This window comes from Pongo abelii, chromosome 10 (assembly GCF_028885655.2).
Source record: "Pongo abelii isolate AG06213 chromosome 10, NHGRI_mPonAbe1-v2.0_pri, whole genome shotgun sequence".
Classification (NCBI taxonomy): domain Eukaryota; kingdom Metazoa; phylum Chordata; class Mammalia; order Primates; family Hominidae; genus Pongo; species Pongo abelii.
Window position 1 is genome coordinate 41,339,587 of NC_071995.2, and position 12,942 is coordinate 41,352,528.

Below are 12,942 nucleotides of genomic sequence, written 5' to 3' on the forward strand. Positions count from 1 at the left end.
TAACTCCTGCCTCAAAGTTGCTGAGAAAATGAATTGCTTAAGAAGATTAGAGTCATTTTGTTTACTTAGAGGTATTCTTGACAACCCACACTGAAATTACACAAGATTAACTCCATTAACACCATTTCTCATTCTTTAAACTAGTAGCTTTTTAGAAAGCAGCATTTAGACTGAATAGTTCAAAGCATATTTTAAGAGGAGATCTCAAGATGCTTAGAAATGCTAAATAAATATCATTTAAGGATTTAGAATGGAGTGCTGAGAGGTCAAGTAACATATTATTGGTCATACAGTGAGCTGTAAGTGAAATGAAAAGATGCTGCTTGTTTTTCTCTTTACCATTTAGTCTGCATATTCCATTTGCAAGTGGCATTTCAAATCAAATGAAAACAAGGGATATTAACACTGTTAATCCCTCAAAGAAAGGGATATTATTTATTTTTGTCTTTCCCATAGCATTTTGTACAGTACCTTTCACATATTCAAATATTTGTTGGTTATTATGCCATATATTTGACGTTACTTTGAGGCCTATTAAATATACATAAATCAGATGGCTTAGAAAAACAGATTAAAACAGTACTATAAGACAGAATCTTTCTGAAACTAGAAAGCAAAATCTATTAACACAGGCCCTAAACTTTAAACTAGTTATCCTAGCTGCCGTTGGTGCCATTAAAATGTACAATGCATAAAAATCTCTCTCTCTCAAAATGTTGTCATGAGCCAACAAAACCATTCTGAACAAATGCAATCATAACCCATTAATTCCCTTAAATTTCCCTCTTTGATCTTTATGTAATCTTCAATGTTTTTAACTGCAAAATAATACACAAATATACTCATGTTTGAAATTCAAACATCAAAAGTAAATGGAGGAAAAAAGTCCTATTTTCCTACCTCCCCATATCTTCCTCCAACCTCTTTTCCTACCCTTATATTAATGTAAAAAACTTTGCATTAAATTATATAGAGTTTCATTTTCTTTTTGTTCTCTTACTAAAGATTGCTCCCAGGTAGAAAACGTTAAGGAACACTGACCCAGACAGCTCTTAAAGATCCTAATTTGAATGAACTACTGAATCCCCAGATTTAAAAATAGTTGTTTCTACTACTAAAAAAAAAAAAACTCTAAAAATATGAATTGTAATTACTTTATGCTAAGACTAAGTCAGATCAGACCTCAGTGGAAAGTCACTAACCATTTTATTATAAAAATTTTATCAGGGAGCATAGTAACGTAATACTAACTGTAATAATACTAGCTGAAATTTACTGAGAATTTGCTAGGCACCAGACATTGTTCTTAGTGTTTCATAAGACTTGCTAAAATCAACTATCAGTAAAATTTTAAGATATAGCATGTGATCATCAATGCCTCTGCTCATAATGTCTCAAATTTGTATATATTTCATAATTTTGTTTGATGCAATACTATACTGGACTGAAAAATGATAACTAACAGTACTTCAAGTCCAAGAATTCTACAACAGAATCAGTGGGTTACTAAAGCCGCATATTAAAGCAGTGGTAGAGCCCATCTCTGATTTCAGGGATTCTCAACTGTACCAGTATATTTCCCATACTCTAATCATTCATGTATTGGTATCATAATTACTGCTATGTCTATACTATTATTTATTTAATACCTTTAAATTGATTCTACCTCTTTAAAATTAAATTTAGTTTTAAAGGAAACATAATACCATTACATAAACAGGAAGCCAGAATTGATTGCCATAAATACAAAGGAAGATAAATTCAATAAAACAATGCAATCCTATTACATTCTAGCTACATATTATATTGTTGCCTGCTGATGTTTCTGAGCCTGAGGCCTGCATAGTTGGCTAAAAAGGTAAATCAGCAAATGTTAATATATGTAAATAGTATCAATCAGCTTTCTCCTTCCCTAAACAGAATGATTGATGCGAGGACTGAAAGTATATTGAAAAAGAACAAGTTTCTCACTATGCTTTTTCAATGATGTTTGTGCCAGGTACCATCTAAAACACCTCCTATGATCTATAATGATTTTACATATTATTGTGACACAAATCCCAAAATACTTTGGGAAAACTCCAAAATGATTTGGGGATTTCCTGAAGGGATCCCCTTTACTTTATATTTTGGTCTCAGAATCTCAAAAGGTATATTGTCTCTCCCAAGACATGCCCAAATATGCCTATTAAATCTATGGCAAGTAATGTCAAGTTGGTAGAAATGGAAGTTATATTTTAATTTTTAGTTTAGGTTTTTTTTTTGAGGCAGAGCCTCGCTCTGTCACCCAGGCTGGGCAATCTCGGCTCACTGCGACCTCCACCTCCCGGGTTCAAGAGATTCTCCAGCCTCAGCCTCCCAAGTAGGCCAGCTAATTTTTGTATTTTTAGTAGAGACAGGGTTTCAGCATCTTGGCCAGGCTGGTCTTGAACTCCTGACCTCGTGATCCACTCGTCTTGGCCTCCCAAAGTGTTGGGATTACAGGCGTGAGCCACCGCGCCTGGCCTAAATGGAAGTTATTATCCAAAAACTTGTTCTCAGAAGGCAAATGTTAGGTAGATGAAAACAGTACTGATTTAGGAAGCATAATCAAGCTCAACCACATGCTATTTTGTTTGACCTTGATTAGGTTAGTAAACTACTCAGGTATGTTTCCAATCTGCAAAATAAGGGAAGATAATACCTCCACACAGGGTGGGAATATGGATTAAAGTGTGAGATACTGACATAATAGATACTCAGAAAATGTTAGTTAAATCAAAAGTTATATGACTTTCAGATTTTTACAACTCACAAAAAAAATCAAGGTGTTTTAATCTTAATATTAGTAAAAGACCTCAATTTGTTTCACCTAACCGACTCCCAGGCACTACTGCTAGCTCAGCTTCAAACAACCTTGGGAATTAAAACTAATTCAAAAATAGCAAAGAGGGAGGCATCACACTACCTGACGTCAATCTAAACTACAAGGCTATAGTAACCAAAACAGCATGGTACTGGTACAAAAAACAGACACATAGACCAATGGAACAGGTTAGAGAACCCAGAAATAAAGGCCACACACCTATAGCTACTTGATTTTTGTTAAAGTCAACAATAACAAGCAATGGGGAAAGGACTCCCTATTTAATAAATGGTGCTGGGATAACTGGTTAGCCACATCCTGAGGATTGAAACTGGACCCCTTCTTTTTACCATATACAAAAATCAACTTACATTTACGTTGGGTTAACAACGTAAATGTAAAACCTGAAACTATAAAAACCCTAGAAGAAAACCTAGGAAATACCATTCTGGACAAAAGACCTAACAAAGATATCATGACAAAGACTCCAAAAGCAACTGGAACAAAGACAATAATTGACAAGTGAAGGCTGGGCATGGTGGCTCACGCCTGTAATCCTAGCACTTTCTGAGGCTGAGGTGGGTAGATCGCTTGAGGTCAAGAGTTTGAGACCAGCCTGGCCAACATGGTGAAACCCCGTCTCTAATAAAAATACAAAAATTAGCCACCTGTAATCCCAGCTACTTGAGAGGCTGGGGTAGGAGAATGGCTTGAACCCAGGAGGTGGAGGTTGCAGTGAGCCGAGATTGCACCACTGCACTGCAGCCTGGGTAACAGAAGGAAACTCCATCTAATAAAAAAAAATTGACAAATGGGACCTAATTAAACTAAATAGCTGCTGCACAGCCAAAGAAACTATCAACAGAGTAAACTGACAATCTACAGAATGGGAGAGAATATTTTCAAAGTATGCATGAACAAAGGTCTGATATCCAGAATATATGAAGAACTTAACAAGCAAAAAATAATCCCATTAAAAATGGAAGAAAGGACATGAACATATACTTCTCAAAAGAAGACATCCATGAGCCAAAAGCATATGAAAAAGTGCTGAACATCACTAATCATTAGGGAAATGCAAATCAAAACCACAATGAGATACCATCTCACACCAGTCAGAATGGCTATTAAAAAGTCAAAAAATAACAGATGTTGGGGAGGCTGCAGAGAAAAGGGAATGCTATACACTGCTGATGGGAATATAAATTAGTTCAGCCTCTGTGGAAAGCAGTTTGAAGATTTCTCAAAGAACTTAAAGCAGACATACCATTTGACCCAGCAATCCCATTATTGGTTATATACCCAAAGGAATATAAATTGTTCTGCCATAACGACCACGCACGCATATGTTCATTACAGCACTATTGACAATAGCAAAGACATGGAACCAACCTAGATGCTCATTACAGTGGACTGGATAAAGAAAATATAGTACATATATACCAGATAATACTACACAGTCATAAAAAAGAACAAAATAATGTCTTTCCAGCAACATGGATGTAGCTGGAGGCCATTATTGTAAGCAAATTAATGCAGGAACAGAAAATCAAATACCAAATGTTCTGACTCATAAGTGGGAGCTGAACTTTGAGTACACTTGGACTCTAAGAAGGGAACAATAGGCACCAGGGCCTACTTGAGGGTGGAGGGTGGGAGAAAGATGAGGATAGAAAAACAACCTATCAGGTACTATGCTCATTATCTGGGTGATTAAATAATTTGTATGCCAAACTCCCACAAAATGCAGTTTACCCATGTAACAAACCTGCACATGTACCCCCAAACCTAAAATAAAAGTTGGAAGAAAAAATAAAAATAAAGCAAAACTTTGGAAATGGGGCTATAGAAGGTCAGCAAAGGGTGGGTTTGAGATGTTTGAGTAGGTTAAGTGGGCATTTTGATGACATAGCTTCTCCTTCGGCATGTTTAATTAGCATGTGATGTTTAACGGACATCCTTGCAGTTTAAGATGACACTTTAAAAATAAATTATCTCCTAATAATGACGTGAAGAAAAAAAAAAACTAATCCAAAGATCATGCTTATGAAGGTCTGAAATGCCCCAGCAAAACTGCAAAAACCTAAGTGACTAGTCATCAGTTGGTCCAAAGCATACTATTAATAATAAAAATCCTTAAACAAAAAAAATTTAACATGGCGTCTTATTGGCATATAAAATAATATTCCACATGAATGATATCTCAATACATTTTATGGTGATGAAATAAACTTAGTGATCCTTTATACAGTGCTGAAGTATTTACTAAATAAATAAATAAATGTCTAAAATTATAGTGCCATCTGTAGGCAAAGAAAGTAAAATCAATGATACATTTTCATGCTTTCCTATTTTCTGATTGCTATTCAAAACTTCTAAAAACTAGGATTTAATAATGTATATAACTCATTTTATGATTACATTTATAGGATATGATTTATCATATAAATAAAACATTTTTTCTAAATTTTTTTTAGTACCTAATAGAGCATCACTTCATTCTTAATATAACATTAAAATGATGGCAGTAATCCAAAGAAAATCAATGGTACTACAATATCCAATTTTGTGTATTGAGAATTATTTATTGCCAAAACATATAACAAAAAAAACTTTTTAGTATTAAAAAAAATCCAAATACTCCATCATCTTAACAGGAAGGCATTTTCATTTATTTGCTTTTCTCTTCCAAACTTGCATCTGCAGACACTTATTTAACAATAACTAAGTGCCAGGCACTTTTTAAAACTGCTTTACATATATTAACTTAGAAAATTCTCACAGTAATCCTATGAGGTAGGCAATGTTCACATGCCCATTTTACAGATGTTGAAACTGAAGCCCATGAGTTTAAATAACTTTCCCAAGGCTTCAGTGCTATACGTGGCAGTGCTCGGGTTCAAACTGGGTTAGTTTGTCTCCAATATCTGTGCTTTTAATCACTATGCTAACATGTCTCTTATTTGTGAAAGATGAATTCAGAGTATTATTGCAGTTGTAATATATGTGTTCTACTTTTAGGGGGCAACATTTTCTCATGAAACTAAATTGTTCATTGCTTTTTTAAATAACTACATATTTTACCATCAAGTTGATACATATCATTTTACTTACTTTAGTTACGTAATGCTGGACTTTGAAAACTGTTTTTAGTGTCTTTAATTGTATATGAAAATATTGCAATAAGCAAATTTTGCATTGCATATAGCTTCTCTTCCTTCTTTTGGATTTTATTTCCTTATGCTAACATTTCCCAAAATGGTTAAACTGGCTTAAGTATATATATATCACATTACTGATATATAATGCTCCATACTGCTTTTTAAATTTCATCATTATATCTTCCCAACAATGAAAGAAATGCTCAGATTTTCCTAAATCAATACATGTCTACATGCCAGTCATTCCTCCCCCACCCACCTCCACATTTAACTGATATAAAATGGTGAAGGATGATTTATAATGTGGGATAGTTAAACCAACAAAAACCAAAATTTTCAAATTGGCACAATGTTTTATTCCTCCAGCAATGGAAAATATGGAGATAATCCTATTATTTGTCATTTATGAAGTTGTAATTGTCTTGATTCTATCAGTAACCACACACACAAAAATCAACAACATACTCAAAATCACTAGTAAGTGTCAGAGCTAGAATCTAAGAATGAATCTGTCTGACTCTAACACCTGTTTTAGATAATATGAAAAAATTACGAACGGTCAAGAGGGTCAGCGTATGCCAAGATATAAAAATTGGATGAGAAATTGTATTTCAATCTTCATCAAAGGTTATTTGTCTCACAAAGAGGTAATAACTACTCCGGGGTACCTATCACAAACAGAGGTATAGCATTTCCCTTGTATATTGTTCTGATCAATAATTTCAAAAATAGGAAAGGAGGACAATAATAATTAGCAAAATGCTTCATCTATCTTTCTCTCCAACATTTGCTTCACTGTGACCTAATTTTACCAGTGTTCTAAGCAAGGAGCTGGAGGATATGAATATTCACAACTTTTTTTCTTAAACGTTATCTTGCAGTATTATATATATTCCTAATGGTTTTAAAAGACTGTAACTTTATGACACAGAATAAAGGTCACTGAAATATATAATAGAAAAAAAAAACAGGCTTTGGGGTCACATGACCCCTGACACTTACATGTCCTCTATAAAATTACAGTATCAAATCTTAACTTCTCAGGATGCTGTGAAAATTAAAAGAGATAACAATTATGAAGCTCCTAACACATGGAAGGTGCTTAAGACATTTTAGCCCCCTTTCCTTCAAAGAGTGACATATATATGGTTATACCAAGGGTATCAGTTTTAAACGTCATGCTTCATTATTTCCTTCAGACAAACGGTAGCATAGCATGAAGCATCAAGATCAAAAGAGATCAAAAGAGACAAAGCTGTTTCATCAATGTGGGAACCTTTCATTTTGACATCAATGTCATGATCTTCCATTAGTTGGTATGAGAGATTACGGGGATGTTTCAAAATCTGTCTATAGCAACCTGGTACATTCAGTTTCAGAGTAGGTACTTTAAACCTACATGTCTGTAGTCCATCACTGCTAAGTATGTCATGGTACCACTGCCCTACTTTGTTCTTTGGGTACTGAATATTGTAACCAAGTATTGGAAGAACCACCTGTGAAAGAAAAGAGGGAAAAAATATGAAAATAGCCTTCAAAAAGATACATGATCATATTTTTAATGTACTTTTATGACTGGGACCTGGATTTGTAAAAATAGTCTCAGAATATAAACATTGCAATCAGCCTAAAACATGTTTTAAATAATATGCTATGATATTTTTATGCTGCCAAAGAAAATAGCTAACTAAAATCAAGGACTCACAATAACTAAGGTAACCAACTCAAATCACATATTATTAAACAATCCACTATTTAAGAAGTTTAGGTACATTTAATTAGCTGATAAAGACTTAATCTCTATAAAATAAAGCCTTAATCTCTATAAAATAAAGCATGTACTTTCTGTAACACAAAGAGTAACCTCTACTGCTCAATCACATTACTGGTATTTTGGTGGACAATTTTAAATTTTCTTATTTCTTCCAAAACAAGAAAGCAAACACATAGCAACATATTCAATGCTTATTTTCTTAGCTGCTTGTGAGTAAACACTGCATTTTGTGGGGTATTCTTCCTTTGCTGGTGTCTTCTAGACAGTTTTCTTGAACAGTACCAAAAGGTAGTCAAGAAAGGAAGAAGGTAAAAAAATCAAATATACACAATATGAATGAATTGAAATTCACTATGCTAAGTGAAAGATGCCAGACACAAAAGGCCATATACTGTAGTATTCCATTTATATGACATTATTTCAAAGGCAAAATCACAGTGACAGAAAACCGATCAGGGGTTGCCAGGGGTGAGGGATGGGAATGGGCACAGGAAAATTTGGAGAGGGGAGGAAACTGTTCTTTATGATTGATGTTTGTGGTGTCCACACAGTCCTACATTTATCAAAAATATGTTTATCAAAGCCTATACTATTGTAAACTAAGTGAATTTAATTGTATATAAATTTTACCTTAATTTAAAAGTTGTTTAAAAAAAAAAGAGGAGGGGAACTAGTCAACATTTTGCTTTTTGGGGACAATGTCTACACTTTGATCTAAGTGATAGTAATTTTTAAGCAAATTTACCTGATGTATTGCATACATATTAGCTGATACCTCCTCTTCAGTTACCAGGTGAATCTAGTTTTAAAAAACATGAAAATATTAATGATTCCCAAATGTTCCAAATTTCCCCCACTTTCAATTTTCCCTAACTCTATTATATATAAATCAGTTCCTACACTGAATATACATAAAGCCAAACAAGATCTTATCATAATTTGTTTCTGGAGGAGTATACTACATAAAAATTAGAATGATTCTTCCTGCTTTAACCACTAATCACTGAAGTTGGATAACAGGGAGAAAGGTGGGCTGCTGAAAACTCTGAGGCAATACTTTCACCTCAATCACCAGCAATCTTTTTCTAAATCACAAAGTTTTTCTTTATTAGGCTGAATCAAAAATCTGCTTCTATAGTATCAACCCACTCCACATCCCCACTAATCTCTGTCCCCTGAAAATATAATACTCTATACAGAACTGATGTTTCTTTGGCTGGATGTGGTAGCTCACATCTGTAATTCAGTGCTTTGGGAGAATCGCTTGAGGCCAGGAGTTTGAGACCAGCATGGACAACATACGCAGATGCTGTCTTTATAAAAAAATTTTTTTTTAATTAGCCAGGTGTGGTGGCACATGCCTGTAGTGCTAGCTACATAAGAGACCCAGGCAAGAGGACTGCTTGAGCCCAGGAGCTAAAGACTGCAGTGAAACATGATGATGCCACTGCACTCCAGCCTGGGTGACAGAGCAAGACTCTGTCTTTAAAATAAAATTGAAAAAAAAAAATTAAAGAACTGGTATTTCTCAGCATTTGTTTCATAGAATGGTAACAGGTGTCGCATACAAGAGGAAAAAAACGTGCATGACAGATGAGCTCTATGAAATGTTGCTCTAGGATATCACAGAATAAGCAGTTCTGCTTTCTTTTATACATGAAGCTCAATCAGAAAGGCAGCTATTCTCTCTCCACAAGGCTTCACAACACTAACAAATTCCTAAAGCATTCATCACATGTTACAGTGACTAAAGTCCCTCTAAATCTACCTTCTTTCCCCACAACTCTCCCTAGTCTTATCAATAATGTTGCTCCTTTTTTGTTTTTAATTTGGGGTTTTTGTTTTGTTTTCTTTTTAAATTTTATTATTATCATACTTTAAGTTTTAGGGTACATGTGCACAAAGTGCAGGTTTGTTACGTATGTATACATGTGCCATGTTAGTGTGCTGCACCCATTAACTCATCATTTAGCATTAGGTATATCTACTAATGCTATCCCTCCCCCCTCCCCCCACCCCACAACAGGCCCTGGTGTGTGATGTTCCCCTTCCTGTGTCCATGTGTTCTTATTGTTCAATTCCCACCTATGAGTGAGAACATGCGGTGTTTGTTTTTTTTGTCCTTGCGATAGTTTACTGAGAATGATGATATCCAATTTCATCCATGTCCCAACAAAGGACATGAACTCATCATTTTTTATGGCTGCATAGTATTCCATGGTGTATATGTGCCACATTTTCTTAATCCAGTCTATGATTGTTGGACATTTGGGTTGGTTCCAAGTCTTTGCTATTGTGAATAGCGCCGCAATAAACAAACGCGTGCGGTCTCGAGCCAAGATGGCCAAATAGGAACAACTCTGGTCTACAGCTCCCAGCGTGAGCGATGCAGAAGAACGGTGATTTCTGCATTTCCATCTGAAGTACCGGGTTCATCTCACTAGGGAGTGCCAGACAGTGGGCACAGGACAGTGGGTGCAGCACACCGTGCGTGAGCCAAAGCAGGGTGAGGCATTGCCTCACTCGGGAAGTGCAAGGGGTCAGGGAGTTCCCTTTCCTAGTCAAAGAAAGGGGTGACAGACGGCACCTGGAAAATCAGGTCACTCCCACCCCAATACTACGCTTTTCCAATGGGCTTAAAATATGGCACACCAGGAGATTATATCCCGCACCTGGCTTGGAGGGTGCTACGCCCACGGAGTCTCACTGATTGCTAGCACAGCAGTCTGAGATCAAACTGCAAGGTGGCAGTGAGGCTGGGGGAGGGGCGCCCACCATTGCCCAGGCTTGCTTAGGTAAACAAAGCAGCCTGGAAGCTCGAACTCGGTGGAGCCCACCACAGCTCAAGGAGGCCAGCCTGCCTCTGTAGGCTCCACCTCTGGGGGCAGGGTACAGACAAACAAAAAGACAGCAGTAACCTCTGCAGACTTAAATGTCCCTGTCTGACAGCTTTGAAAAGAGCAGTGGTTCTCCCAGCATGCAGCTGGAGATCTGAGAACGGGCAGACTGCCTCCTCAAGTGGGCCCTGACCCCTAACCTCCGAGGCCTAACTGGGAGGCACCCCCCAGTAGGGACGGACTGACACCTCACACGGCCGAGTACTCCTCTGAGACAAAATTTCCAGAGGAACTATCAGACAGCAGCATTCGCGGTTCACAAGAATCTGCTATTCTGCAGCCACTGCTACTGGTACCCAGGCAAACAGGGTCTGGAGTGGACCTCCAGCAAACTCCAACAGACCTGCAGCTGAGGGTCCTGTCTGTTAGAAGGAAAACTAACAAACAGAAAGGACATCCACACCAAAAACCCATCTGTACGTCACCAACATCAAAGACCAAAGGTAGGTAAAACCACAAAGATGGGGAAAAAACAGAGCAGAAAAACTGGACACTCTAAAAATCAGAGCGCCTCTCCTCCTCCAAAGGAACGCAGCTCCTCACCAGCAACGGAACAAAGCTGGATGGAGAATGACTTTGATGAGTTGAAAGAAGAAGGCTTCAGAAGATCAAACTACTCTGAGCTAAAGAAGGAAGTTCGAACCAATGGCAAAGAAGTTAAAAACCTTCTTTGGTTTTTAACTAAACCAGACCTTCTTCGGTTTTAACTAAAAAAATTAGACAAATGGCTAACTAGAATAACCAATGCAGAGAAGTTGTTAAAGGACCTGATGGAGCTGAAAACCATGGCACGAGAACTACGAGACAAATGCACAAACCTCAGAAGCCGATGCGATCAACTGGAAGAAAGGGTATCAGTGACGGAAGACAAAATGAATGAAATGAAGCAAGAAGAGAAGTTTAGAGAAAAAAGAATAAAAAGAAATGATCAAAGCTTCCAAGAAATATGGGACTATGTGAAAAGACCAAATCTACGTCTGATTGGTGTACCTGAAAGTGACGGGGAGAATGGAACCAAGTTGGAAAACACTCAGCGGGATATTATCCAGGAGAACTTCCCCAATCTAGCAAGGCAGGCCAACATTCAGATTCAGGAAATACAGAGAATGCCACAAAGATACTCCTTGAGAAGAGCAACTCCAAGACACATAATTGTCAGATTCACCAAAGTTGAAACGAAGGAAAAAATGTGAAGGGCAGCCAGAGAGAAAGGTCGGGTTACCCTCAAAGGGAAGCCCATCAGACTAACAGTGGATCTCTCAGCAGAAACCCTACAAGCCAGAAGAGAGTGGGGGCCAATACTCAACATGCTTAAAGAAAAGAATTTTCAACCCAGAATTTCATATCCAGCCAAACTAAGCTTCATAAGTGAAGGAGAAATAAAATACTTTACAGACAAGCAAATGCTGAGAGATTTTGTCACCAACAGGCCTGCCCTAAAAGAGCTCCTGAAGGAAGCACTAAACATGAAAAGGAACAAACAGTACCAGCCACTGCAAAATCATGCCAAATTGTAAAGACCATCGAGGCTAGGAAGAAACTGCATCAACTAACGAGCAAAATAACCAGCTAACATCATAATGACAGGATCACATTCACACATAACAATATTAACTTTAAATGTAAATGGACTAAATGCTCCAATTAAAAGACACAGACTGACAAATTGGATAAAGAGTCAAGACCCATCAGTGTGCTGTATTCAGAAAACCCATCTCACATGCAGAGACACACAGGCTCAAAATAAAAGGATGGAGGAAGATCTACCAAGCAAATGGAAAACAAAAAAAGGCAGGGGTTGCAATCCTAGTCTCTGATAAAACAGACTTTAAACCAACAAAGATCAAAAGAGACAAAGAAGGCCATTACATAATGGTTAAGGGATCAATCCAACAAGAAGAGCTAACTATCCTAAATATATATGGACCCAATACAGGAGCACCCAGATTCATAAAGCAAGTCCTGAGTGACCTACAAAGAGACTTAGACTCCCACACAATAATAATGGGAGACTTTAACACCCCACTGTCAACATTAGACAGATGAATGAGACAGAAAGTTAACAAGGATACTCAGGAATTGAACTCACCTCTGCACCAAGCGGACCTAATAGACATCTACAGAACTCTCCACCCCAAATCAACAGAATATACATTTTTTTCAGCACCACACCACACCTATTCCAAAACTAACCACATAGTTGGAAGCAAAGCACTCCTCAGCAAATGTAAAAGATCAGAAATTATAACAAACTGTCTCTCAGAC

At 37.0% G+C, this 12,942-nt stretch overlaps 1 protein-coding gene across 6 annotated transcripts in view; it reads right to left on the reverse strand.

Annotated features, from left to right (window-relative positions):
- Nucleotides 1-5,495: 5,495 nt before the first annotated feature.
- Nucleotides 5,496-12,942, reverse strand: part of PUS7L (pseudouridine synthase 7 like) — a 43,288-nt gene continuing 35,841 nt past the window's right edge. For all 6 annotated transcript variants that reach the window (XM_024257421.3, XM_024257418.3, XM_054527157.2 and 3 more), the window contains 2 exons: nucleotides 8,526-8,579; nucleotides 5,496-7,502 (listed from right to left, as the gene is read on the reverse strand). In XM_024257421.3, the coding sequence (XP_024113189.1) occupies nucleotides 7,176-7,502; nucleotides 8,526-8,579 (381 nt within the window). In that variant the 3' untranslated portion in view covers nucleotides 5,496-7,175. The remainder of the gene's footprint in view (nucleotides 7,503-8,525; nucleotides 8,580-12,942) is intronic.